Genomic DNA, 27,457 nt, shown 5'->3' with positions numbered 1-27,457 from the left:
TGAGGACACAGAAAGATTATTATCAGAGCTTCTGAGGGCATTGAGGAAATCATCTAAATTACAGATTTATTCACCCGTTTAATTTATTTATTTATATATTTTTTTAGCAGCTATAATTTACTTGGCTGCATTGTGTTACCTTGGGAATGGGAAAGCGCAGTCTAGCCATCTGGGCCTCTGACACTAGCGGGATGTTGATGCGGTTTGGCAGCACCAGGTAGCTGTAGATGATGTCCTGCAGTAGATTGTCACATAACCCACTGACAGAGTGATGGACGGGGAGAGAAGGAGAGAGGGAAGATGACGAACAAATGTAAGAAATCATTAAAACTGATGTTATATTGTGTTAAAATATCCAGCTGTGCAAAGCGAGGCCCTGGGCTCAGGCATGCTTCCCTCTGGTTCCAGAAATGCATTTAGTGGCTGAAAAACAGATCTTTACCCATCCAGAATGGAAACAGCCAACAAGTATACTGAGACAGCAGTAAATGCCAGCTGTTGTTTGTGTACAGATTCAGTACTGTGGTATGTCTAAGTATATGTGACAGAGTCAGGTGACCATACAGTTTGTCACATATCTGAGCCACACCCATAAGAAGCACACGGCACACTGATTATGAAGAACATAAATTCTGAAGTAATCCTCAGATGCAAAGATGACAAAAAAGCTAACAAATAAATAGAAGACAAACAACCATCTTTCCTGTGCAGAAGCAAGCAGACAGAAAGGCTCTGCCTTCTGAATGAGCTGCAACTGCTTGGCAGGAATTATTTGTTTGGTGGCAACTACCTCCAGGTAAAACTGTTCTAAGATAGGAGTAATCAAGACACCGTTTCTGGAGGAATCATGTTCTTATTGAATTTCTGAATAGTAAAAGTTCAATCACCTCCTCTGTATTAAGCCAAAATGATCTCTATTTGACAGCAAACTAAATACTGTGTATGGATCATCCTTTGATATTTGACCTCTTTCCTCTAGGTGGCAGCAGCATCCTGTGTAAGGAACAGCATCGGCTGCTTTCAGAAGGGATGACTTAATCCTCTGGAGCAGCTGATTCTGGGTCAGCTTTACTCTGGGATTTCACATCAGCGCAAACTTGATTTTAGTGTCGACGCGCTGATTCCTGAGCTGCTTGCTTAACTACATAACTGTCTCCAGATGAGATTAAGTGGTGCAATTCTGCTGCCAGGCCCATGCTTAAAGACTCAATGAAGTTTCAACACATCCCATCAACCCTATAAAAGGAGCTCGGTTTGGTAATAGACTGAATGTTGTGTGTGTTTGTGTGTGTGTGTGTGTGTGTGTGTGTGTGTGTGTGTGTGTGTGTGTATGTGTGGCATTAATGCTGCTATTCAAAAAGGAAGCAGCTAGGGGTGACCTCAGGTTTTCCTACTGTTTCGGGCCTAAATGCAAATACTCAGTGAGGAAATATGAGCGCCCTCACGCACAGGAAGAGGTGGGTGGGGCTATCGCAGGTCTGTAGCTCAATCACCACACACACACACATGTGCACACACAAAAGTGCACAAACACACACACACTTTCTTTGAACTTGCTGAACAAGGATAGTTACATTTCACAGGGTGGAGTTATTTGGAAACCACAGTGTTTCTCTGCTGACAACAAATAGTAAACCACCAGCCAGCAGCAACATGCCAATGAAGGCGTAACAACACAGCTAGCAGTGTGCTAACAGCAGGCAGGGCAGGGAGCTGTGGCTCTAAAAAGGGTTTTAAATGAAGCGAACTTCAAGAACTTAAAAGTCAGTGGGGAAAAAAAAAAAACCACACTGGTGCAGACTGACATCCCAACAACAACTGGATGGACTTTTATAAAGACTGGGCTCTCTGAAGCACACTTTGATGCACTCTCACACTGTGTGACAAAAAAAATTGCTGCACCACTATCAAATCATCAAGAGCATAAAGGCTCCTAACAGCCCTTTATATACACTTTACTGTACACTTATGTTTAATAGCACAGTGATGTTAAAAGGCAACACCATCGGACAAGAGCAAGAACCTGGAAGCCGAACTAAACAGAAGATGCTTTAAACGCCATCTAGCAAACACACCACAATGTTAGCGCGAGACAATTAGAGCTCGGGTCTTAGGATCTGGGCTGGACTCTGCTGTCTGTTTCTCTGCCAACACGACGTGGTTTTATATTTGTTGCCTTCACAAGTCAAAAAAGTCAAAATAACTCTTCATGCCGTTTTCGTAAAAGTGGTGGAAGCGCCACGAGAGCCTCGTGTAAGCCTGGTTAAATACTAACCTGAAGTGGTTAATAACCTGCATCACTGATCACTGTTATTAGTGTTAGACTGAGGTTAATGTAATAAGCTGTCAGCTCACATTTGTACAAACATGAAGCATGTTCATGTGCCTTTGCTTTCAGCTGAGCTCTCTCCACTGCTGCAAAAGGTAAAAGCACAAACCGCAGGAAGCTCACAGGCTGTAAAATTCATTAACAAACCTTATTAACATTTAGGACGATTATTCTCTTGTAAAAAATACAAATTGGTAGTTAAAATAAGAAGAAGTTTTGACAATTACTTTCATCTAAGGTTACACACGTCTGTGAATTCAATTTCAGCTAAAGGCAAAACAAACCAGAAAAAGTCAATAATGACAAAGTTTGTTGTTACATTTTGACTTTAAGGGGGAAATAAAATAAAAATCCTCTAATGCATCAGAGACACTTTTCACATAAAGTTTCATCACGTATCATCGACTTTGGCAGACGAGTTAAAGCAACAACCTGAAGGTCTTCTCTGAAGTTAAGTTATTGTAGGCATAAAAGACAAGCATAAAATGAAGCACATGTAGTGATAAAGATTTCAGTGTCTTTTTCTGCTGAACATCTATTTCACTCAACTAAGGGAACAAATGACCACACAGCTGGATCTGGCAAACACATTTGCTCCCTTTAAAATGGAATAAAAGACCTAAAGCTTAGAAACCAAAGACTTCTCTGTGTCCCTAAAGATGCAAAAAAGAATTCCTGTCTGGAAAATCTTCCCACAAATCCAACCAACATCCCATCTCTGTCTGTGGCAGGTCTCCTTTCATAATAACACAGCTAAAAATATCAACACTTAGAGGAAAATGAATGGTTATAATCCATTCTGCGATCCTGCTTTTAACGTAATAGTTTGAGCATCAGAGCCCGAGAGCCTGCTCGGGCTGCGTGTCTCTTTAACGTGATTCCGAGTGATCAGCATGTTTGAGCTTCCAAAACTGTAACGTGGTGAAACTCATCGAAAGTGAGATATTTTCTGATTTAAAATTAAGTGATCCTAGTTCAGCCAGACTTTGATGTTGTGTCTGTTTTCAGCTCATACTTCCAGGCAGCTGGGAAAAGAGAAATCATGAATCTTGAATGAATACTAAATAAAAGATTATGTGTTACAAGACTTTTCATTTCCCATAAAAAAGCAGTTTGCTTTGAATTGCCCAAATTACACTTCTAATTTGTGCCTTTTCCCCCCACAGTTTTGCAAAATAAGAGTTTTCACAGCTATTTTAATAAACAATCCAACTCTAAAGGAACTAATAGCTGATTCAGGGTCTGATTTCTCCTGTTTTTGTGTTAAACACTAATATTTTGCAGTTGCTGCAGCTGGAAGCAAGCTGAAATCTTTGCGTCATGTCCAGGTCAATTAATATTTCCATGAGCTCAGCAGAATAAGGAAAATATTCTTGAACGGAAACCAAAAAGGAAAACAAGTCTTCTCACAAAACACAGCAGTGAAAAGCAACTGGGTTTTATTAAAGGTGGGTAAGCCATCTCTCTGCCTCTCACTACAGATTAGACGCTCTCGGCTCCCACAGCATCCAACTTTAACTCACAGACTCTTAAATCATCTCAAATAACGTGCCCAGCAATTCTCACAATATGTCATAATAATGCACATCTGGTTTTTATGTTAGACGAGGAATTAAAGTTTACACGGCATTAAAACAGGAATGAAACATTTATCATGCTCAACAACTTCCGCGGCAGCATGTGAGCTACACAAAACACTCTGGAATCATGGTGGGTGACAACGCCCCCACCAGGAAGAGAACGGTAGGTGCGTGTTTGCGTGCTTGTGCATGAGAGATAATAGTTCCAGTATAACACAGTTTAGGTGAAAAAAATAGCCTCAAACATCCAGTGACACTATTACGATGCCTCAGTGGGACAGCAGTCATTCCTCTGTGATTCATCGCTGCGTGTGACAGTCATTGCTTTTGAAAAAATTCAATCAGAAGACCGAACTTCTCTATTTGACTTTAGCCATCTTGCTCTCCCATAACAAACCCTTCCCTGCAGTGTGGGGATGCCAGTCTCTCCAGTTTATTGGAACTGAACTGAACTTATAGAATGTCTCCTGCTTTCGTAATGCAAATAACTGTCAATCCAGCCTGTAACACTGCATGACACCCTCAAAAATCACACCGATTTTATTTATAAATAATTATCCGCAGGTACTTACTTGACACCAGGAATGTCCAACATATTTGTGAGCCCAGTCCAATTGATGTCCAGCAACTGAAAAACAGACAAATACTACGATTTAGACTTAGATTTATTAACAAGAAAATTAGAAGATGAGAAAACAAAGCAAAAGGCCATTTGGTGTTTTCAAAACCTCAATGCTTCCTGATGAAAATGTGACGACACAGAAAGATAGAACATGTTTAGACTGGGTTTTTGAAGGTTTCAGAGTTCGGCAAGTCTAAGAATTTTCAGGAAATATGATTAAAAATTCCCTCTGCACTCACGCTTTATAGTGCTTAAAAAAAGCTTTTTGTGCCATACTAAATGTGAACATTTTAATAAAAATTAAAAAATGTGAATGAGTCAATACCCAAATATAATCTCAGCAAAACCACAGATTTATTCTTTTTTCTCCAAATAATAAACCAGACAATTTTCAACTATATGACAGTTCTTAACGGTATACTTTTGTTTTTCATTTCATACAGATGTTGAAGCCAGATGTTGAAATCATGTGCTTCCACAGTGCAGTAGATAACTCTTGATAGGTTGCTAGTTTGACTGCAGCTGGAGAAACATATCCCCCTTAGGGGGGTCAGATCAGGACGGGCATCTGGTGTAAAACTGCCAAATCAAATGTGTGACAAGGGAGCAGCCCAAAGCAGCTCGATGTAGATGCTGAAACAATAAAGAGTCTCTCTGAGATCTTCTCCTCAAAGACGGGAACGGCCAAGGAGCCGAGCTCTAAATTCAGTCGATATAATCGATACGGATGCTTCCCGTGTGAACGCACACAGCACTGACTGCAGGCATTACTTTATGCTAACAAATAATTAGCTGCAAGACATTAAGTCTACATTATAAGAGCTAATAAAAGAGATCAATGTCATCATAACATTTGACAAACTCCTGACAAACAGCGAACTTCCTCTTACTCATTACCACAAAACAAACAGTCAAGCCGTTTTAATTCCCTGTGTTTCTGCTTTTTAGTTTTTCCAACAGTCAGGAAAGAACAATAAATAAATTGTGTAGTAAAATGTCACTTGCTGTAAATGTCCTTGGAACATGTTGCACTTTTTGAATGTGTATTACTGCTAATGTCACAGTTACCAGTCATTTCTATCTAGAAAATGATACGAACACAGGTAGCATCTGGACAACAGGAAGTTCAAGCAGTGTGTTTAAATTTAGACAAGATCATATATGTCAGCTGTTAGCCTAACATGGTGTTTGTATACTAGCGTGTGTATGCTAGCATGAAACTTTATTGAAGGCACTGCTATTTAATGTGTTTTTATGACACAGCAGGTTGCCAGCATGCTCCCTTGATGCAAGCGGCAACATGTTCCCGTCGTACAGCAACTGATTCCACAGAAGAGTCGCAAAGGGCGTTAGCCAGGACTCTCATATTCAGAAAGAGAGCTCAACCTGGATTTCTAACCCAGTTATGAGGCTTTTGTACTGGAACTTTAACTGGGTTTCTTGAATAACCAGATAACAAGGAGAAGTAATTAACCACTTTGATTCTAACCCCACATTCCTGACACGCCCAAGTAAAGTAGTATGAAGCCAGTGGTAGTACTTGTGTGTGTGCACTCACTCGCCTGCTTATTCATGTAATGATCTAATCCTCAAATCATGCAGCAGGTCATACAAGTCAGCGTTAGTCAGAAAGATTGAAATAAATCTGTTGCTATGCTATGATGGTTGGTTTGAGTTGAGGGTGTCAAGATATAATTACTAATGAAAACCTCGATAAAAAGGAAAAGGTCCTCTCACTGCAACATCAGACGTCAAGATGGATGGAATAAAAGAGCAGAAGATACGTTAGAGTTTAACCCGTCATCCAAGAAAATCCATCTAAGGCTGCAGCGAGCGCAGGCTTACCACAACTGGACAGCCCAAGACTCGACAGGTAGAGGTGGAGCAGCTGTGATGGAAATACTTGATGACACACTTTGGTCTCTTTAATACCAGATAATGATTTGGATGTGATACCCTACAAAAAAATTTATGCCAACACTTTGAATCATTAAGGCCAAAATTGTTTGCCGTCTACCACCAGGAGGACTCTGATCCAACAATCATGAAAAAAAATACAAACAGTAAATGAATCCATGAATTTACAACTGCTGTGCTTTAAAATGTATCTGTGTAACGCTTTCAATTAAAATGGAATAAACAGATAAAATGACATAAAGGAGACCTGAACAGGTGGATCATGAGTTTCTTCTTAAAGGTATCAACAGTGTCTGAACAAGTCCGACAGATGCAAGTTCAACAACTCGGACCCACAACCTCCAAAGCAAGCCTCTTTTAGTTCTTAGTCTGGACCTGGGTACCACAAACAAACATTGATCAGCTGACCTCAGAGACCTAGCAGTTACAAAATCCCATCGCACACGTGGAACTGAATCCAGGCACATCATTTGGAAACCACTGATCTAGAAACCTGATTTTTCAGAGAGTAACAAGGACCAGTCTCTGTCCTCAGTTTTTCGGGACGACAATCAGCTCACTGATAGTTAGTGTTCACTATCACACGACTGCACTGCATTGCACAGACTCTTATTAGGAAATCATTACATGCTACTTTTAACAAAAGCAATAATATTTTAGTGTCAGGGGAGAAGAGTGCGTCTGCAGGAGTGGGTCAGTATCTGTGAGATAAGGAAACTGTGAAGACGATTATAAAAGAGGATTCAAATGTGAAATGTTGGCTAACATCATTACATCAGAAGCAGACTGAGTAGCAATGAGGGAAAACTGACGTGAGAAACTGGCAAAGTTCTAGCACAGAGTAAGATATATGTACACATAACAGGAAATGAGTCATAATAAAAGCAACAAAACTACGCTTTACAAACGTAAAACTGATTTAAACAATAAATGGATAAAAATCAAATTATACACCTAATAAGACTTCAAAGGTGTGCGTCTTTTCTTCTTTTCAGAGTCATTACCATAAGAGACAAATGATTAACAGCAACGCATGTCTTTCTGTGGCCTAGTTAGCTCTATGTAGAACATGGTGGACCACAACAATGCTCTGCCAGGCTGGCACAGGAAGAGCATCGAAGCAGCTGGGGGATTTCAAAGAACACATTAGAAATGAATGAAATCACAAAAAAAGAGCAAAAGATTCAGAAGTGTTTTTTTATTTTATTTTGAAAAGCAAAGTATAAACACAGTCTGCAAACATGCAAAACTGCTCTCTGCACTGGCTGAGGAGGTTGTTTCATTAGAATTCATTTTCACACCACAACTGATTTGAGTGTCATCCAACTGCTATTTGTGGGTTTCTATGCAGGCATCAGGCTGTAGGTTTCACTCTGAGTGAAACCCACAGCGTAGTGTAGGTGTAAGGTTACTCGTTTATCGTTTTTTTATGAATGCACAAAATCTGGACTGAATACTGAAATGCTTTCATTTGTTTCTGCGCATCTGCAGTTTAAAGGTGTTTCATGCTTGATGTGCTATCCGTGTGTTTAGCGTGTTTGCAGAAATTTATGTTGACTACAGTCGATTCCCATTGGCTTCTCCCTTCATCTCTCTCTCTCTCTTTTCTTTGCTATTTTGGCCTCGACACCCATCGAACAGGTTGTTTTGCATTAATATCATCAGTTGCCATAGACTCAATAAAAAGTATCTTCATTACATCGGCCTCCTTTCTGCTCCACTCCACATGAACAGTGGAAGTATTTTCAGTTTCTCTGAGTGAAACTGAAAATAGAGAAAAAGAAACTTGTGCTACCATAAATGTCAGCAATGCAGAGACTCACACCAACATAAAATAAATTTGAAAAAATTGTTTTTATTTATATAGCACCTTTCTAGACAGAGTCACAAAGTGATGAACATAAGATAAAAAAATAATAAAAGGTAAAACAGACAATACAAAACAGGCACAAATTTTATGAAAAACAGTTTTAAAAAGGTGAGTTTTGAGTTGTTTTTTTAAAACAACTACTGAGTCCACAGTTCTTACGGTTCCACAGTCTCGGGGCCACAGTGGCAAAAGCTCTGTCACCCTTAGTTCTCATCTTAGTCTGTTTTATAGCAAGTAAGCCCTGATCAGATGACCTCAGGCGGCATCACTCACTACTAAGGTTGGGTGATTGGACGAATATATCCACTATTGATGACAGGCTGAGCCTTTCGACGATTGTTTTAAAGGGTGATTTATTTATTTATTTGCCAATGAGTAAGTTTGCTAATAATGCTGGTTGAAGCTAAGAGAGGCAATCAATGGAAAAAATTAATAGTGCTGTTTTAATGGCACCCTCTTCCAGCTGCGAACCAATGCACCCTCCTCAGACTGCACCCAAATGCAGCAGCAATACATGCACTCAAACTCATAACAGAAAGAAAGAAAGGCAGTTCAGAAAAAAACAAAAACATTTTATTTAAATACAAAAACCACAATGGTGGGGAGGGAAACAAAGAGAAACTGGTTTCCTTTTTCCACTACAACCGTGTTTACAGCCTGTTCCAGTGTTTCTGTGTCTTACACACTCGACCAAACAACAAATACAAAATTAAACAAAAAGTAAGTTAAACGTCGCCCACTACCCACACTTTATAGCACATTTACATTCTCTTAGCAGAGAAACACATCAGCGATTTATCCTTGTGCTCAACAGAGCCCAGTACTGTAAATCTGATTCATTCAAAGTAAAAACGTCTGCTGGCTGCTGTAGAAGCAAACCGTTCATAGCAGATAAATAGAAATACTGCCGGGTATCATGATTTATGACTTCACCGAAACCACCACAATCTTTTGTCCTGTTATGTCAGGACAGCCAAAGTCAGAGTGGTTGCTATTTAAAACTGCTGTGTCAAAGCGCTGCGTCACTCGAGGACCTGTTTGGATGGTTTGACCGATCTACATGTGTAAAACATGTAAAACCAGCCCTTAGAGTTACGCTGGACAGGTCTGATGTCACTTTGGACAGCATGTGGCTCAGGCAAAAACATCACTTAAATATAACTGTAGCCGTCAAACGCACTCCCACTCCTGTTCTCACCATATTCACATGTGACGGATGACCTTTTTTGGCTTGATTTACCGATGCTGACCGACGTCCATATAATATCCCACAATAGTACATTTTTACATTTTAAAGTTTACAACTTCTCTACACTTTCTTTGTCGTTTGGTTGGGTTTAGGCATTCAGTAATGTTGCTGTAGCTACTATGAAGTGCATGCTAAATGATATGTTACAGTTACTGTATTCGTTGTTACAGTTACTGAAATGTCTGCTGCACTTTTAAGCTGGCGAGCAGTTCCTGGAAGTTTTATATTTATGTTTCATTGCAATAAAAGAAAAAAAATTATACAAAGAAAACTGATCAATTCTGTTAATAACCTTCCCTTGGAAGCCAGTTTCAATCAAGTTATATTAAAATATGTTTTCTGTTATAAAACAATTACTTTATACAACTGCAGTCAACCCGCTCACAATGTCAGATGCTAAATCTGTGACAATACTAATAAAGTCTGCTTTATTATCTGAACATTGATGATGTTTTGGATGTTTCTATTATGCATATATATTGACCTGATAATACAACACTGGATAAAAGTGGTGCACCGACTAATGCACAAACCCTGCCCTGTGCAGCGTCGTGCGATGAATACAAACATTTAAACCGACACGAAGCCTCAAACTTGCCCCTGATGAAATCAAAGGCACGAGACGCACCAGAATAAACCAAAACAAAGAGGTGGCTGGTGGTTGATACTAACTGACACCAATGCTCAGTTTCCTGATTAGCCGCATTGTCAGAACACAGCTGTCACGCCTGGAGCCAAGCAACCTGTCACAACGCAACTGTGGCACACAGGGAGGAACGGGAAGGAGAAACAACAACAGTGAAGAAATATCAGCAACGTCACGCTCGGTGTGACGAGTTGGTTTATTTGTGGCAGTACAGCAGCAGGTAACCGTCAGTGTGAGGGTTGTTATCGACCAGGTGTAATGATAACACCAATATACCATCTATAGCTGTGGAAGCAATGCTGCTAGTCTGAGTCTGGAAGCACAACTGACAGACATTTTTAACAAGCCAAGAAAGTTCTTTGCTGCTACTACTCAGCGGTTTAACTAACGATTCCAGGAAATACATATTAATTAAAGGTATTTATTGCAATTTTCTGATTCGCAACAAAGCAACAGAAATCTACCCTATGACACGAGGCACCGGCCAATCACGGGCCTTTATTAGATGTCTTTCAAATGTAGACAAATCTGTCAGAATCTGTGAAGATTTATTTATAAAATCTGCCATTAATATGAACTTACTTAATATTTTGCTATATCAAAAAACAGGATTATGGGAAAAAAAAAAAAAAAAAACAAACTCCCGGGCTGCCTCACTTTTAGTTCGGGTCAAAATTAACAATCAATCATTGTGTTACATGCACAGATGCAAACCTGTGCTTCAGGTGAGCGGTGCCTGAGACAGAGAGAGAAGAGAAAACCTGCACAGTGGGCGGGATTTTCAGATTCTCTCATTATTTCTTTCATATTTTCATTGTTAATGATTATTACAGGTGGGAAATATTTCCTCCTAAATTTTAACTATTGGTGAAACTTGAAACCCACCACACGCTGGAGGAAACCATTTTTCTACTGTCGACATCTGCTAATCAAAGCAGCATGCATATAGCTAGCTTGTAGAAAAACAATAGTTCTTACACAGAACAGCTTATTTGAATAATCAGGTCACTATTTCTTGGAAAGAGACACAGCTGTTGAGGATTTGTTTTTGTTTTTTCCTCGTTAAATACAATTGTTGCACCAGATTGGTGAATGTCATCAAGCTCCATGATCATCAAAAGAGGGCAGGCGTCATCTCTGGAACTGGGCAATTTATAGCAAAATAATCAATGAGGATAAACGACACTACAGAGCAGAGGACAAATTTGGCGAGTGATCTGTTGCTTTGACTTACAAAACTGCACTGTGTAAATTCACACATTACACATTACTACACTCATTACATCCGGAAGTACAATACAACTCAATCAGGAAGGATTTTTAAAACATCCTGAAAAGGAAAATGATTAAAATGCCTTAAGAGGTGAAAAGCTTCCTGACAGACAGGATCTGACCTTATATGCTTGAAGTGAACACTGCGTATCAGTGTTTGGCTCCTTGCCCTAGGACATCTCTGTAGTAAATTATTAGAAAAGCCAGTTTCTAAGTTGAAGTCCTACAAATACATTTTACAAGAGACAACGCTGATGTCACAATGTCATAATAAATGTGTCAGCAGTCGCTCCTTTTTTGTTAGATCCTTTGTGGTAAAAGATTAGAAGAGGGACCCTGTCAGGGCACTTCACACATATGCAGATGACATAAATGATCTGACAGACTTGAACAGTCTTATTCTAATTCTGCACAAAAACATCTATGAAAATCAAAAATTTGATTTCATTTTCTGGCCTCATCTGAAACTCTTTATTGTTTGATGTATGTTCCATGTCAGCAAAGATCTGCCTGAGCTCTCCACACCTTGTTTGACAGCAGAGAGAGATAAAATCACTTGTAACCGCCCTGACTTCTTCCTGGTTCACATCTGAACCACAAGCTTCAGCGTTTAGTTCAAAACTCCACAAAAGCCTCCTCCTACTAATTCCAGACTGAAGATGTATGTTTATTGAGACAGGGGCAATTTCACATTTCTATTTGAAGATTATGATAGCAAATATTTTTCCTCTGAGTGCCACCATCAAAGACTGAATCTAGAAGAGGGACCGTGTTGAAGCACAGGAAGGAAGGCAGCAGTCAAAGAGAAGGAATGCACTGATAAAGGAGGGCTTGAGTTAGGCTGCCTTCAAGAAGACTGAAGAGAAAAGCGCTGTGGTAGGTGGCAGAGTGCACAGTACCAGCAGGACCACCATCAGGCAAAGAAAACCAATAAGATCTCAGTGATAACAGCTGGTGCTGGTATGCTAGAACTCTGCAAGTTATTAGCTCAAAGTTTGCGTGTGCGTGTGTTTTCATGTAAAAAGCTTGATATTTCCCTTTTTTGCAATGCAGATCAAGGCGCAACAAAAACAAAGCATTTGGGGACTCGTTAATGTAAAAATCTGACCAGGAAACATAATGGAAACAACAAAACCTGAAAGCATTTTAGAGGCTGCCAAAAGTTAAAGTACTCACAGGTTTCTTGAGGAAAAAGACAGAAAGGGCTCCGATCAGAGGGATGTCCCCCAGCAGCGGCTCCATCACCACTCTCATCACTCCATGAAGCTGAACAGAGAAAAAGAAAGAAACATCACAAATGAGTCTTTTGTTTTTTAGCCTGTGATGACCCCCAGGTCTAGGTTACATCGATGAGCCCTAAAACATGATTCTGTTGATCTACAAAGTCCAGCTTAGGTGAATGGATGGGTGGGATAATAAGTCACAGGATTGTCAGTCAGGAGACTGTCTTTCTTCTCCTGTTTGTGTTTTGCATTCAATTTGACTTTTTTTCCCCCACTCACAGCCCACAATCCATCACAGGTTGCTGTAATGTTTAAAGTAGAGAGAAAGTGATGTTTTCTTGTTACCGTTTTGCTGCATTACGAGAAATAATGACCAAAATCCACCAGCAACAATGAATATTGTGTGAGGACCCATTAGTTTGAGTAGAATCGGATCAATACTGTGGTAAAAATGCACAGTGAACACAAATTGGGCAACGACCCATTAAGAGACAAATTTGATTAAATTCTGACAATTCTTGTTGAACGAGCAGCAATTATTTCAGACTGTGAGTCAAAAATCTGTAAAATACTGAGGAATAATGTCTCTATATAGTTTTTTTTTACCATATATACAGAGTCTATTCAGATTTCTGTTGTGTTCAGCCGCGAGACGTGGGTGGTGGTTGGGTGTATGTAATGTTATCCACACAGAACAGTGGAACAGCAGCTCAAAATACACGGTTGGTGAAAGAGGGAAAAAGAACCAGCGAGTTTATTTCCCACTTCCTGCAAGAACACAAAATATAACTAGATCGGCTGTACTAACAGACTCACATATACTGTAATCATTAAGCCTACTGTAATCCTAATTTTGAGGCCCTGAGAATGAAGAAAGTCTGCAACACAAACTTCACAGTTAAGTGAATGTTTCTTTATTTTGGATGCAGGTTTCTCAGAGGCTGCAGTGACTCAAACCTCAGACATGCAGACTGGCCGTCTGTAGCACCAAATTTGGTTGTAGCTTGCTCTGAGTAATCAAATACCAGCATTTTGCACATCGAAACGGGCGTGCAGCGGAAAGACTGCAGATAGCCTCTTGTTTATACCACTTTCCGTCCTGCAGCTCATTTCTCCCTGAAGGAGGATGCTTTAGAAGTCATGTGCAGCTGATAATGCTCCATCAGAGGCCCGCTGGGAAGAAGAAGATACCTTTTTAAATAAAAGATGTGACAGCAAAAAAGAAAAGAAAAAAATAAGTCGACAGCCAGCGAGTGGAGGAGAGTAAACCCGAATGACTCATGAAGCATGATAAGCTCCCAGTTCACATCTTCTCCATTTAAACTACTTATATCTTCAGCAGCCTATGAAATGCTGACACACCGTCGGGGACTGAAGCTCTACAATCTGAGCCAAACACAAAAGGAAAACATCGACTGGGCTTCGTACACGTAGCCATTTCTCTCTGTAAATCTTTGGGTCTTCTCTCCCACTCTGATCTCTGGTCAGCAAATATGGTCTGATCCTGTGCCAACAGCTGAGTGGATAACGTCTCGTTATCAGTTCTGTGTAAACACATGATGCAATTAACTTTCTCCGCAGAGGTCAGTACTTAATGTAGAAGTCACCGCTGGGGTACAGTGTGTGTTTTTAAGTTTTTCATTCATTTGGTTTTTTTAGAAACTGTTACTACTTCTGCTACCACTAGGACTATTTCAAGGATCAAACTTGAATAACAACTTTATGTCCATTAAATCAGCCACTTTATTTATTAGGGAGAATTTCCAGACATTCATTTGTTCCTGGCACCTAAAATTTACTATGTAAAAAAAAAAAAAAATTTCTAAGGCTCTGAGACTCCAGAAATCCACAGAACCATTAACCACAAATGGACAAAACACAGAACAGTGGTGAACCTTCCCAGGAACGGCCATCCGCCCAAAGTTACTGGATGAGTCGTCATTGGACTCCAAGGGAACGGTGATGACTCATGCAGGAGGTCTTAATAAAATAAATAACATCACTGATTTCCTGTCTCAGTTTTTGCACTTTCAGTTTTCAGACTATTGAATTAATGGACTTGTAGTTTTGGGTACAGCAGTGTGGAGGTTAGCACTGTCACCTTACACCACGGAGTTTAAATCCACCAGCCTTTCTTTGTGGAATTTGCACGTTCTCCCCTTGTCCGCATGAGTTCGCTCCGGGTATTCTGGCATTCTTTTCACAGTCCAAAGACACGCATGTTAGGGTCACTGGTTATAGTAAACAGGCTGTAGGTGTGACTGTTTGTTGATCATCTACACTGGTTATCTATACTCCTACTGGGCCCTGAACTGGAAAAGCAGAAGATGGAGGGACTCGTTGTTTGGGGTGATCGTGGCTCAAGAGTTGGGAGTTCGCCTTGTAATCGGAAGGTTGCTGGTTCGAGCCCCGGCTTGGACAGTCTTGGCCGTTGTGTCCTTGGGCAAGACACTTCACCCGTTGCCTACTGGTGGTGGTCAGAGGGTCCGGTGGCGCCAGTGTCCGGCAGTCTCGCCTCTGTCAGTGCGCCCCAGGGTGGCTGTGGCTACAATGTAGCTGCCATCACCAGTGTGTGAATGTGTGTGTGAATGGGTGGATGACTGGATATGTAAAGTGCTTTGGGGTCCTTAGGGACTAGTAAAGCGCTATATAAATACAGGCCATTTACCATTTGTAGCAGAAAGTGTTGTGACAACGGACTTTGTATTTTTCATGTCTTTATATGGGATAAATAGCCATACAACTACTGACCTTAACATGTTGCATCTATCTTGGATTCGTACCTGTATACTTTTGATTCCAGCCCTGCAGTAGTACTTTTTGATGTCCACGTCAATTTCTGTATTCCCGACAAAACTGAAAGGAAGGGCGAGAAGAACGTAGAAGGGGATTCATGTGTGTATTCATATGAAGATAAAAATAAAAAACTCATCATGCATTTATTCAGATTTTAAAGGACAAGTTTACACACAAACCGATGAGAGTGCTGTACCTCCACCATCCAAATCTATTTGACTAATTTGACGGTGACTTAATCTACATTTGATGTGTCAGTGAGCATTTCTGCATGGGCTCAAAAAAACGAGTGCGTGGAAATGTTCCAATCAGGTAATACAACTGACAATTATTACCAATTATGATCCTGAGAAAAAGGAAGCGCACAAAATGAGCACTTTAATAAACATTTACTGAAGTAACGAGTTTTCTCTGTGTGACAACAAACTAAACCACTTGAGTTTAAAAACTCATCAACTGATTCAGACCAAATTAAACAAACTATAGGTTTTAAACGACAGCCTGACGCTAAGATTTGTACATAAGTCATAATTTGAAAGAAACAAGTGCAATTAAGATTACATCACTGGCAAAGTCAAGTAAATTCAACAATGAATGAATCTGAGCGGTCTACCTGATCTGCAGGTCCATGATAACCTGCCTCTTGTCCACATTTTCTGTGTAAACTTTCACTCCATTCACTCTCAGCGGCTGCAGAAAAAAAACAGAGGACATGACAAAACGGAAATCAGACCTGCAGTAAAAGCTTTATTTAATGTTTACTAGCTCTGCATAATTCTACGTGTGAGGTAAATCTGGGTGCGTGGCGAAGAAACTTTCCAGTTCTGATTAAATCAGTTCATGCGAGTCAACGAAGGAGTCACAAATAGAAACATGCGATAAAAGATCTGAACACGTACACTGTGACAGATGGTGCTGCCTAAAACGTCCATGACACTAATTCTCCAGGATTTCCCACAAAGCTAACATCTAAAAATAAAAGTGTTATTCTACAGGCAATAAAAGCCTATAAAACAAAGTGCTAGCTGGTGTATTAGTACGAATAACCCAGATTACAGAAGTGTCCTGCCATGGCCTTTTGGAGTGCATTCACAACACTGTGTTCTTATCTTGTCACCTTGTCGCCCATGTCAATCTTGGTGAAGCAGAAGGTGCTGAGATGAGGGTTGGCGCCCTTCACCGCCGGCTCGATGGTCTCTCTGAACAGCTTCTCCACAAACTGGCAGATAAACGGCCACATCTGCTTCACCGTCTGAGGAAGGGAAAAGAGAAAAATCATGTGGGAGAAAGAATTAGACAGATACAAGACATCCAAATCCCACAGCCCAAAATCCTTCAGCCCACAGCCTGAAGTCAGTCACTGAGCACTGATGCATGCAGCTGCTGGACAAGCCTCATGTTTTACAGCAGACCTGGTGAAAAACAATTACCTGGCATCTCTCTGCAAACGCTTGTGTGTTTGTTGCACTATACCAATTTAGTTCAAATGACAAACAATGCAGAGATCGGTGTACTTTAAACTGTCACTGTGTTTGTCATACTTTAGATTGTCTATACTTACTACTGCAATTGAGAAGCTGTTACCAAGACTCCTGTGTTTCTGTAACTACATGTGCAGCTATTTGCACCATTTGTGCCCAATCTGAAATCCCCCTGACGGGCAATAAAACGTATTGCTTCACATTACATCATATTACATCACACTGTATAATATTATACCCTCACAGCCATTGCAGGTAAACATCAATCAAAAATATGTCTTACAGCTGTATTTCTTATCATCAGTGTTGTGTTACCAACACCTTTGCCAAACGAGGTCATTTTTATAGTCCACGGGATAAAAGAAACCACCCTGCAATTACTCTCAGCTGCTCCTTCACCTGACCTTCAGTTGCTGCTGCTGACGCATTAAAATAATATCACCTCGCAAAAATTCCTTGTGCAATCACAGCGAGAGAAATAATGCACTCAAACTTTGCACGACACTTCTAATTATTACGAGCATTTTGAGTCCAAGTGTAACCGAGTCTCCTGTCACATAACAAAACACACTGAATATGTCAGCATTAATAAGCATACACACTAACGTTACGGATGCCTTAAGAAGTTACCAGATTGTTGCTTTAACATCCATTCACTAAGCCACACTCAGAAATTTCACTACCACAGAAATGACTGAGTCATATTATGAGTGCAAACTTCCCTGTAAAATCCTCTAAAAGTGTAAAAATGCTCTGTGCCCTCAGGTGAACACTATGAACTGCTATAAACCGTCCTTTGATTACAGTGACCAGGAGCATTAAAGGTTCACAGAGGTCTGATGTTATGGCAGGTGAAGTTCTGCTCATTATGACCTATTTGATCCAGATGAAGAAGCAATGAACTGAGCGATATCTGTTGGCAGCGGACGACATGACTTTTCAGGCTTCTGTACATAAGCACGCTCCTCACGTCTGTGTTTGGGTGCGAAAAATGTAAAATCATCTAATCTGCCTGAGCTGAGCAACGCAGCTACATGTCAAAATCCTAATCTGAGGGAAATGAGGGAGTAATTATCCATCACATACATTCACTGGTGACCATCACATTTAATAAATGAAGTGACATTTACAGTACATTTACTAAATAAATGAGGGTCTTTGTAAGAAATTATTTTTTTTATATCCTAATTTAACATTTATTGAAACATTTAGCAATACTTTAGAAGACATTTGAATCCAATAAAGAGTAAGCCACCAAAGCCCTGGCTGTCCCTCACTCCATCCTCCTATGAAAGGGCCCATCTGTATGGTGATAATCAGAACTATTGATTGCCATGTTACAGGTAAGTTATGGCCATTTCTTTGCTTTAGAGGAGAATACCTCTGGTTTTTATTTGCCTTTCAAATGATTTTCTGTGTTCCCATAAACAGATGTTAAAAAGATATTTTCCTGCTCATCTTCATCCATTACCTTTTTACTGGAAGGACCTGTACACATTTACAGTAAGTGGTGCTCTTCTGATGTTAAGACTCACTCTCTCTCCCTCTCTAGTTCACTTTGCATCTCTCTCCTTCACGCTCTCCCCACCTCCGTGTCTCTCTCTGGGGAGGTGGAAGCACTGGGTCAGGGTCTCTCAGAGCTCCAGATTCAGATCCTATTTATAAACCCTGCCTGTCTGCCTCTGCTAGCTGGCAGACTACTGTTGAGGATGTAAGGCGGTGTGCGAGTAGGTGTCTAAGCACAAAAATTAATTTAAATATAATATAAAGAAAAAAAGAAAGAGGTGTATATACCTTATTCAGCCATTCCACTCTTTCCACATCTGGATAATGGACCTGGAATAGAAGATGGAAATGTATCAGTTAAAAACACGATTTACATTTATTTAAACAGCTCTAATGGAAAGGTCATGCTTTTCTTTAGGCGTGCCCTCATTTGTGTCTCCTCTCCGTTTCTTGACATTACTATAGAGGACGCATTGTTTCTATACTTCTGGTTCACAAACTACATCACAACTACTGTAATCTGTGGCATGAATTTACAGGCTCTTACATTAGGCTGCAAGGTAGAAAACAAAGCAATGAAACTGTAAAAAATAACCTGTAAAAAAATACATATTACATGCTGCTGGTCAAAGGTCAACGAGGAGATAAACAGTAAGGAGTTCAAAGGTCAGGCCACAAAAAAATTACAGGAAATGCTTCAGTCTGTTTAGTAACTATGAAGCATACTGTAGCACTCCTGTTTGTCAGCTTATGAAGTAGAGGTGGGGGGAAAAATCGATACTGTGTAGTATCGTGATATTTTGTTTGCTAATAATGTATCGATACAGGGACAGCAGAAATCGATATTTTGTTACAAAAAAGGTTTTTTCCTGACATTCCTTCACTGTCCAAATGTGTTTAACTTTTTTTTATGGCAGCAATAAACATGACAGTTTACTTATTTTCATTTAAGACATGTTTTATTTTAAATGGTAAATGGTAAATGGCCTGTATTTATATAGCGCTTTACTAGTCCCTAAGGACCCCAAAGCGCTTTACATATCCAGTCATCCACCCATCCACACACACATTCACACACTGGTGATGGCAAGCTACATTGTAGCCACAGCCACCCTGGGGTGCACTGACAGAGGCGAGGCTGCCGGACACTGGCGCAACCGGGCCCTCTGACCACCACCAGTAGGCAACGGGAGAAGTGTCTTGCCCAAGGACACAACGACCGAGACTGTCCAAGCTGGGGCTCGAACCGGCAACCTTCCGATTACAAGGCGAACTCCCAACTCTTGAGCCACGATCGCCTTAATTAAGTTTAAAACTTTTTTATTTAATGTAAAATTATATTTTGTTTTAATTTACTTTCAAATTCTTCAGTTGCTGAAGGGGCTGCATAGTTTTCCTAAATTGCATAGTTCAGAATAGCTATAATTGTACCAGATGGTTGCATTCAGTTAAGTTGGACTAGACTGTAATACAAACCGTTCAGTTTGTCAATAATAAAACTGACTGAAATGAGAGAAAGACTGAGTGCGAGACTTTGATATTAGATAAAATGAATATTGATAAAGTTTACCTTTATGTACAGAATCTGAATATCGCAAAATATTTTTAAAAATTGCAATAATATCGTATCGTGGGATGTATGGTGATTCCCACCTCTATTATGAAGTAAACCTTGCAAAAACAAATTAAACCATTTTAAATTAAACATAAAGCGCTTGCAGAAAATTGTAAGCTTAAACGATGCGCTGGTTCAATTTTAAAAGCTTAATGTTGCTGTTGAGCTGCACTGCATCACACCAAGGTGCAAAAACAAACAAGGAAAAAGGAAAGTGCAGGTCTGAGTTTACAACGAGGCTTCTTGCAGCATATCAGTGACAGCTCGTACCTTTGTTTTGGCATCGTGTTACCTCACATTCCTGTACTTTTCCCACTGATTCATGCCAGTTCTCTTGGCAGAGCAGCGAGCCACAGAGAAAACACCGTAATGAAGTGTTTGATGCTGCGTGTAAAGACTCACACACACCTCCACTTTTCACTCATCGGTGTTGATGTCAAAGAACCGTTCATGATAGAACTTCAGTTGAGTTGCTGAGGTGAAAACAAACCAATTGGCTACAACAGACATTTCTCTGAAAACCATCAATGTGTACATCATTGTTTACAAGATGAAAAGCCATCAAAGTAATTAGAGTTCTTCCTCTGGGGAACATGAACATCTGCACTGAATCTCATCCTAATTCATCCCATCACAGCTGAGACGTTGGAGTAGCTACAATAACTAGGGATTCTTCCTAACAACTAACTTGCTAGTAAATACAATATTACATGGAGAGCAAGAAAACACTTTAAAACACAGACCGTGTCAGCACTTTTAGCCCTCTTTTCAAACGTCTACATGCCTGTGCAGAATGAGGTGACATGTTCCACAATATGAATCAGCCTACAAACAACTGTTCACCTTCCAGATCCAAGTGAAGCAGAACTGTGCTGCCGCCTTGAGATCTTCTAATACTCACAGAGACAGAAAGATGTTGTGCGAGTTGCTGCAGAACATCTAAAAAACAAAAAACTATAGTGAACTGACACACCCCATCAACACAATATGAATAATAAGCTTAATGGATTAGCATTAGCAATTACCCCGCTAAATGCCAAACATCCAGCCTATGTCTATGTATGTATTAGGGCTGCCACGATTAGTCGACTAGTCACGATTACGTCGACTATCAAAATCGTCGACGACTAATTTAATAGTCGACGCCTCGTTTGAAGCTTTGTAAGATCCCAAAAGACGCAGGAATAAGTAGTAGAATTTAAGAGTGTAATAACGGACTGAAACAGAAGATGGCAGCACTGCATGTACAAGGATGCCAGCTGCCGTTAAACCCCGAAGAAGAAGAAGTAACCCTGTCCCAGAATTCATAGCGCAGCCCAGCTCAGTTTCCAACAATGGCGGCAGCTAGTTAGTTTTAATATTACTCTTATTATTCTTTCTGGGTCACAAAATAAACATTTAACATATGTTCAGGCGAGAATGTAGCTGTGTAAACCTCAAATATCTGCTCAGTTTATCAAGACGCCACATATTTTCAAAAGCGCTCCGACGTTTACGGAGACGTCTGTTACCCACTAGCTCGATAGCTAGCTGGGGGCAAGGCTCACTAGAGCCGTGAGAACACCGGACTCCTGGCAAATAGTTTTCAAACCCACCGCCGTCTTTGGCTACTCAGGTTAAACATATATATAAGTCACTTAGATAACTTGTTGTTATTGTTTGGCTTTCTTTAGCATTTTATTTGTTCCTGAGTAAATCGGTTTGGCTGAGATTAAAGTTATAGTTTTTACACAGCTGAATAAACGTCAAGCAGACAGCTGATTATCAGAAGTGTGAGATGCTCGAGAATATACTCCAGTGTCCTGTTATATTTTAGATAGCAAGGAGTTTATTAAACTTCACCGAAACAATCTGCAAATTTCATTAAAATTTAATAAACTATCATCTTGTCTTTATTTTTAGTTAGCACATACTTTTAAACACTTAAAGCTGTAAGCTAATGATAGTTATATAAGAGCAGCTGCATGCTGGTGCAATAAGCTGTAGTTTTATGTTCAATGGATGATGATCTGATTAGTCGACTAATCGCAAAATTAATCGGTGACTAATCGACTATCAAAATAATCGTTTGTGGCAGCCCTAGTATGTATCATATATAGTCTATTCACAGGCCTCTTCAGTAGCTGTGTTGGTGGCTACTGTTGGGCAGATGGGGAACTGTTGAGCCCTGTACTTCAAAAAGAAAAGCAAAAATGTCTTCAGCAGATGCCATTTGGGCTCACTGCTCACGGTGAGAGCTCAGCTCAAGTTACCACTGCTGCTGCCATTAGGTATGGGAAAAAGGGAAAATCCAGCTAGCTTCACTTCTTTTCTTAGACTTCAACTTATTTTAGACGCATGCACTCATCATTTTAGGCTTGAAATGATCCGACTTCAAGCTACAGACCCGACTTGACAGACCTGTACTGCCATCCAGCCAGTCATGCTGGCAGCCTGGCAAAGTGGCTGCTGTATGTTTTCACTAAGTGCAGTATCATTTTCTGACAAATGATGGATGTCTCATAGGAAAATATAACTCAGAGGCTAAGTGCTGCGACATGCCGAACACCAGGATGTCAGTGCAGCAGCATCAAAGGACTTCTGGAGGACAGGGAGTAGACTGTGGCAGACGTGTTACGTAATGGGCACGCTGAGAGGATTCGGGAGAAACACTCAGGCCCGAGGCAGATACACGAGTGGCAGGGGCCACAAACAAAGTCCATTTAAATACAGGCTGGTAAGGCTCAAAGCACAAGCATAAATAAAAGGTTTGTCTTTGCATGTGCTTCCTCATTCAGTGTTTTGCATTTAAGTGTATTTGAATGCTCAAAGATCAAAGTCCATTTCACTGAAAAATGAAATTGACCAAAGCTGATCCTACTCAGGAAGTCAAGGACCAAACATCACAGCTAAGAGAGGAGTTAAGACATAAAACATATTTGCTTTTGTTCTTATGATTCTCCAAAAGTTTCTAAGATATTTTTAATAAAACTGAAATTGTTATGTGTTCAAAGACAAATCTGTCTTTGAACTTAAAGTAGATCTTAAAGTAGATGTATTCACAACTGTTTCTCACACATGTAAAGTTGTACAAATTAAAGCATAGATGACCTGCGAACCATACGTACTTTGTGTTAAAAATGAACATCTAAATACATGAAAGCCTTCACAGAAATTTAAAGGGACAGCCGAGTGTCTTTATAAACATCTAAATGGGTACAGAGACATGACCGAATGCTGCATGTGTCGCATACAGAAGCATCACAGAGTCTCACATGTGGCCCAACGTGGCCCAAGAAGCTATCCAAGTTATGCATGCTTTGCACACCATGACCATGCAGTCATGCATCCTACAACTGAAAAAGCTAATGATGGCATCACCATCCCACTGTGGATTGCATTTCCTATGACGACACCATTTTTCTGTTTGCATTTAATGAACCACGTGAACAAACTTCTGTTTTTATACTAAACCTGCTTGATGTCATGCTCACCATTTACTGCCAAGTGTATAGAATCCCATTTACACATGACAGAAGTGCAGCAGTATTGGTACTGATAAATCTGTTCTGAATTCCCTGATTAATTTCACGCGCCATAAAAAGATTAGGAAATAGTGAAAAGTCCATCTCAGTTTAGCCTCTGATGACGTCCTCAAATGTCTTTCTTTCTTCAATCAACAACGCAAACTACCAACTATGTTCAGTGTTCTTTTACATAACACAAAGATAAGAAGCAGATTTTCACCACTAAGAAGCTGAAACTATTTAAAAGATAAATTAGTGCTGTCAGCGTTAATCTCGTTATGTCAGCGCAGGCGTGCAGCTAGTATAGAAAATGGAAAGACAACAACAACAACAACAACAACAACATGTGACTAATGCAAATGACTGTTTCTCTGGTGGGTTTTTTTATTAGTGTTGTTTGAATACTTTCCCCTGGAATGTCACATGGTTTCTAAGAACCGGGCCCCCTGTCTCAAATTACTAAAACACAAAAAGTCAATACTCCTGTGGGGTTTATGGATAGCGAAACATCAGCATCTTTGAAGATGCCATTATGAGCTAAGCAGGCAAAAGGCTGATAGAAAGAAAATACTGCTACTGCATCCCATTGTTAGTTAGGCCAAAGCGCTCCATCAGGGATTAAAGTGGAGCTTTACATGTAAGTGAAATACAAATCATTGTTTGTTTTTGGTGACAGTGTCTTTCTGCGAGTTATTCCAGGTTACACTTAAGGCAAAGCTGCTCCAAATATGGCCCTGACATGTCATTGCGCCATTCTTTCCTTAGTCCCAGCGCTAACCACATCTGTCACATAAACAGTCTGCAACTTGGCAGATGACAGAAAACCAAAACAACAGAGTTGGAACTAGACAAAAAAAGGAAAGTATGACTCATCTGGCCAATAAAAAGCCAACAGCTGAGGAAGCAGAGTTTACTTTTAGGGTAAATAACTGAAAGAAAAATCTAGATTTGGACATCTTGATAAGAGAGTGAGGAAAGTACAGCAAATTACTAATTTTCCCTCATTTATATGAATTACACAGGAAATTAGGTTAGGTACTAAAAAAACTGAGCATAAAACTATCACGAGAGAAGGAATGTGGGAAAGACTGTGTCTGAGGACTGAAACTAAAGGGCAATACAACCTTTTATTTGTAACAAGAAGAAACATTTAATTTATGTAAATGTTTTTTTATTCTGTATTCAATAATGCAGAGTTCTCTAGAGAGTAACAAAACAAGGAAACATATTTATTTCCTCAATAAACTGGGAACATTTTCCTCTTTTAGAGCAACAATGGCAGCACAAGGTCCAGGTAACGGAAGGAAAATGATCTTTCACGATTGTTCATTGAATGTTTCAAGTATAACGTCACCAGAAACTCCCAACGACTGACCTCAGCGTGCTCTTCCTGCAGATTTCTCTCTAAATCCCCTGAATCAGCAGCGTGCACTTCAAAAATGCATGAAGGAGCTGATAATCTGCTCAGTCCTCTACTCAAAGTTAAACACAGTCAGCAACATTCCATAGAGTAAACTGGGACCAGGCCAATTAAAAAGTCCTTGACCAAAACATCCAGCTCCAGGTACTCAAAGTAGGTTTGGAGAAGTAAAGGCCTTTATTTTATTACTACTGGCAGTTGTTCAAATTTCCACAAGAATACAGGTGTAAAACTTTCTTGCTACAAAAATCTCCAATGGTGCACAAGTCCTCTGCCACCTGGGGCTTCCTCTGACCCCCATCAGCACCCGTAGACGTCCCACAGTGGAAGCAAGCTGCCAAGGAGTGATAATGTGAGATGGGCTTAATGGACAAGAACACCTTCTTACTTACTTTCTTTTTAGATTTTCAAGTAAAATATTTAAAGTAGAAAGGCTGCCGTAAAAAGATCAAATAATAATTAACAAAGTGATTTACGGTGAGTTGATGGGGGATTAGAAAATGATTGTAATTTTTTTTTTACCATAATCAAGCTCTAATATAAACTCTGGGGTTATTTTAGCATGTGGAAGATAACACCATCATAAACCTCATCACAATAATGATAAAGTTTCCATTGACAGTTTGGACCACTGCGAATCCCAGTGTCTATTCATTTAAACTACAGAAGACGTTGAAAAGTGGATGTGATGAGACGGTTGCTCCACTGACGGCTATATTTAGGCTGAAAGAGCAGGACCGACCATCATGAGGAAAATATGCATTCATAACTTTTCATCGCACTAACACATTACAGACACACCAATATGAGCCATCACTAATCGTAACTTCATCACAATTCATTGGTGTTACAAATAAGCACCTACGGGTTCTCAAAGTACTGGATAACTTGTGCACACTTTTAAAAATGGAAGGAAATCTAGTTTAAGCAGAACCATTTTCCTCAAAAAATGGCTAAAACAATTAATCAGTTACAAAATACAGTAAATAAAACATGTTTCCTGACAGCTTACAGATCACCGTTTCCCTAAATGTCAGCAATCAAATAAGCGAGTCCTCATTTATTTCAGTAAGACTTTCAGCAAACAAGCAAATCCCGCTTCGTCTAAATGTTGCATTATCATTACTTATAATCCAATGATGAAAATTAGCACTGCTGTAAGCCTTCCAGACTTCCAGTCAAATCCTGTCTGAGAGGTTATACTGAGCAGTGTCTGTCAATATTTTTGTAATCTTATGGATATATTTCTCAAACAGGCCTTCCTGGATTGCGCTTCATACGCCTGCAGCGATACGCCCACACCAGCACAGACCTGCGCATCTTGATCTGCAGTTCTGCTTCCTGTCACCCTGCCCCTCTATACTCAAGAAAAACATGGATCCGATGTCGGGCAACATTTTTGGCTTTCGCCTTGTACAGCAGGTCTTCTGTAAAACCAACAAAGGATTAGCAGAAGACTGGAGCGTCACCTTCCGTCACGTGTGTGCGTGTTCATGCCAAAATGTGCGACATGGGCGAAGAGACTCACAGCACAACTATGCACCAGCTGTTAGGAAATCCTGACACTCCTCCCCAGCCACACCCCAAACACAAAGCATGTCTGTGTGAGAGAGAGCAGGGGGAGGTGTGGGAAAAGAGTAACAAATTCAAATAAAAATGATAGAAAAAATGAAACAAAAAATATATTTTAAAAAATCCTTCTACAGCAGAAAATTCTAAACGTTTGCTCTGTGTCCATCTGGCTGAAATTAAAAAAAAAAAAAGTGGATATAATTAAAAAAAAGAATAAAAAGTGGGAAGACTGTGACTCTGCACATCTATAAGGTGACAACAAAACAGGAAAATGTGCTTAGTCATGTCCTCTTTACACGACAGAAGATGTCGAAAGGTGGATGTGACGAGACAGTTGCTCCACTGACGGCTATATTTAGGCTGAGAGAGCAGAACAGGCCATCATGAGGAATATATGCATTCAGTTTTAATGCTGTAGGACAGCATGCAACAGCCCCTCTGTAGTCATCAACAATATCCTAACTTGGGTTGCGGCGAACGCACGATATTGCCTGTATGTCACTCAGCTTCACAGAAATTTTTGTTGCTGTTAAATTTTGTCTGTAAGCAAGTGATTACCTAACTGTTAGCCAGGATAGCCCTGGATAATCCGCCTTTTTGACTCTCAGAGTGACCATAATTTACAAATGATACTAGTACCTGACCTGAATATAGCAATTTAGCCCATAAAGTCAATGTAAGTAAGATCAGTTTTCTGATAAACTTCTACACAAGCGGAAGTGTTTTTGCAAATCACAAGAGTCTAAATATCTAAAAGCAGGAAAAGTATCCATGTTCACTGCAGGTTTCAGAAACTCAGCTTTGATCAGGTCTAATTCATTTGCGTGTCTGTATCGAGTCAACATTGCTCTCT

General features: G+C 40.0%; 1 protein-coding gene across 3 annotated transcripts in view; it reads right to left on the bottom strand.

Annotated features, from left to right (window-relative positions):
* esyt2a (extended synaptotagmin-like protein 2a) overlaps positions 1-27,457 on the bottom strand; it is a 51,620-nt gene that overhangs the window by 15,379 nt on the left and 8,784 nt on the right. For all 3 annotated transcript variants that reach the window (XM_085438446.1, XM_085438444.1, XM_085438445.1), the window contains exons 3-9: positions 18,780-18,821; positions 16,622-16,756; positions 16,118-16,194; positions 15,492-15,564; positions 12,662-12,751; positions 4,482-4,537; positions 140-260 (exon numbers count right to left, since the gene is read on the bottom strand). In XM_085438446.1, the coding sequence (XP_085294572.1) occupies positions 140-260; positions 4,482-4,537; positions 12,662-12,751; positions 15,492-15,564; positions 16,118-16,194; positions 16,622-16,756; positions 18,780-18,821 (594 nt within the window). The remainder of the gene's footprint in view (positions 1-139; positions 261-4,481; positions 4,538-12,661; positions 12,752-15,491; positions 15,565-16,117; positions 16,195-16,621; positions 16,757-18,779; positions 18,822-27,457) is intronic.

Source organism: Copadichromis virginalis, linkage group LG18 (genome assembly GCF_057382275.1).
Source record: "Copadichromis virginalis isolate Kocher_CV1m ecotype Utaka linkage group LG18, C_Virginalis_male_GT1.1, whole genome shotgun sequence".
NCBI lineage: Eukaryota > Metazoa > Chordata > Actinopteri > Cichliformes > Cichlidae > Copadichromis > Copadichromis virginalis.
This window is presented reverse-complemented; position numbering and strand designations above follow the sequence as displayed.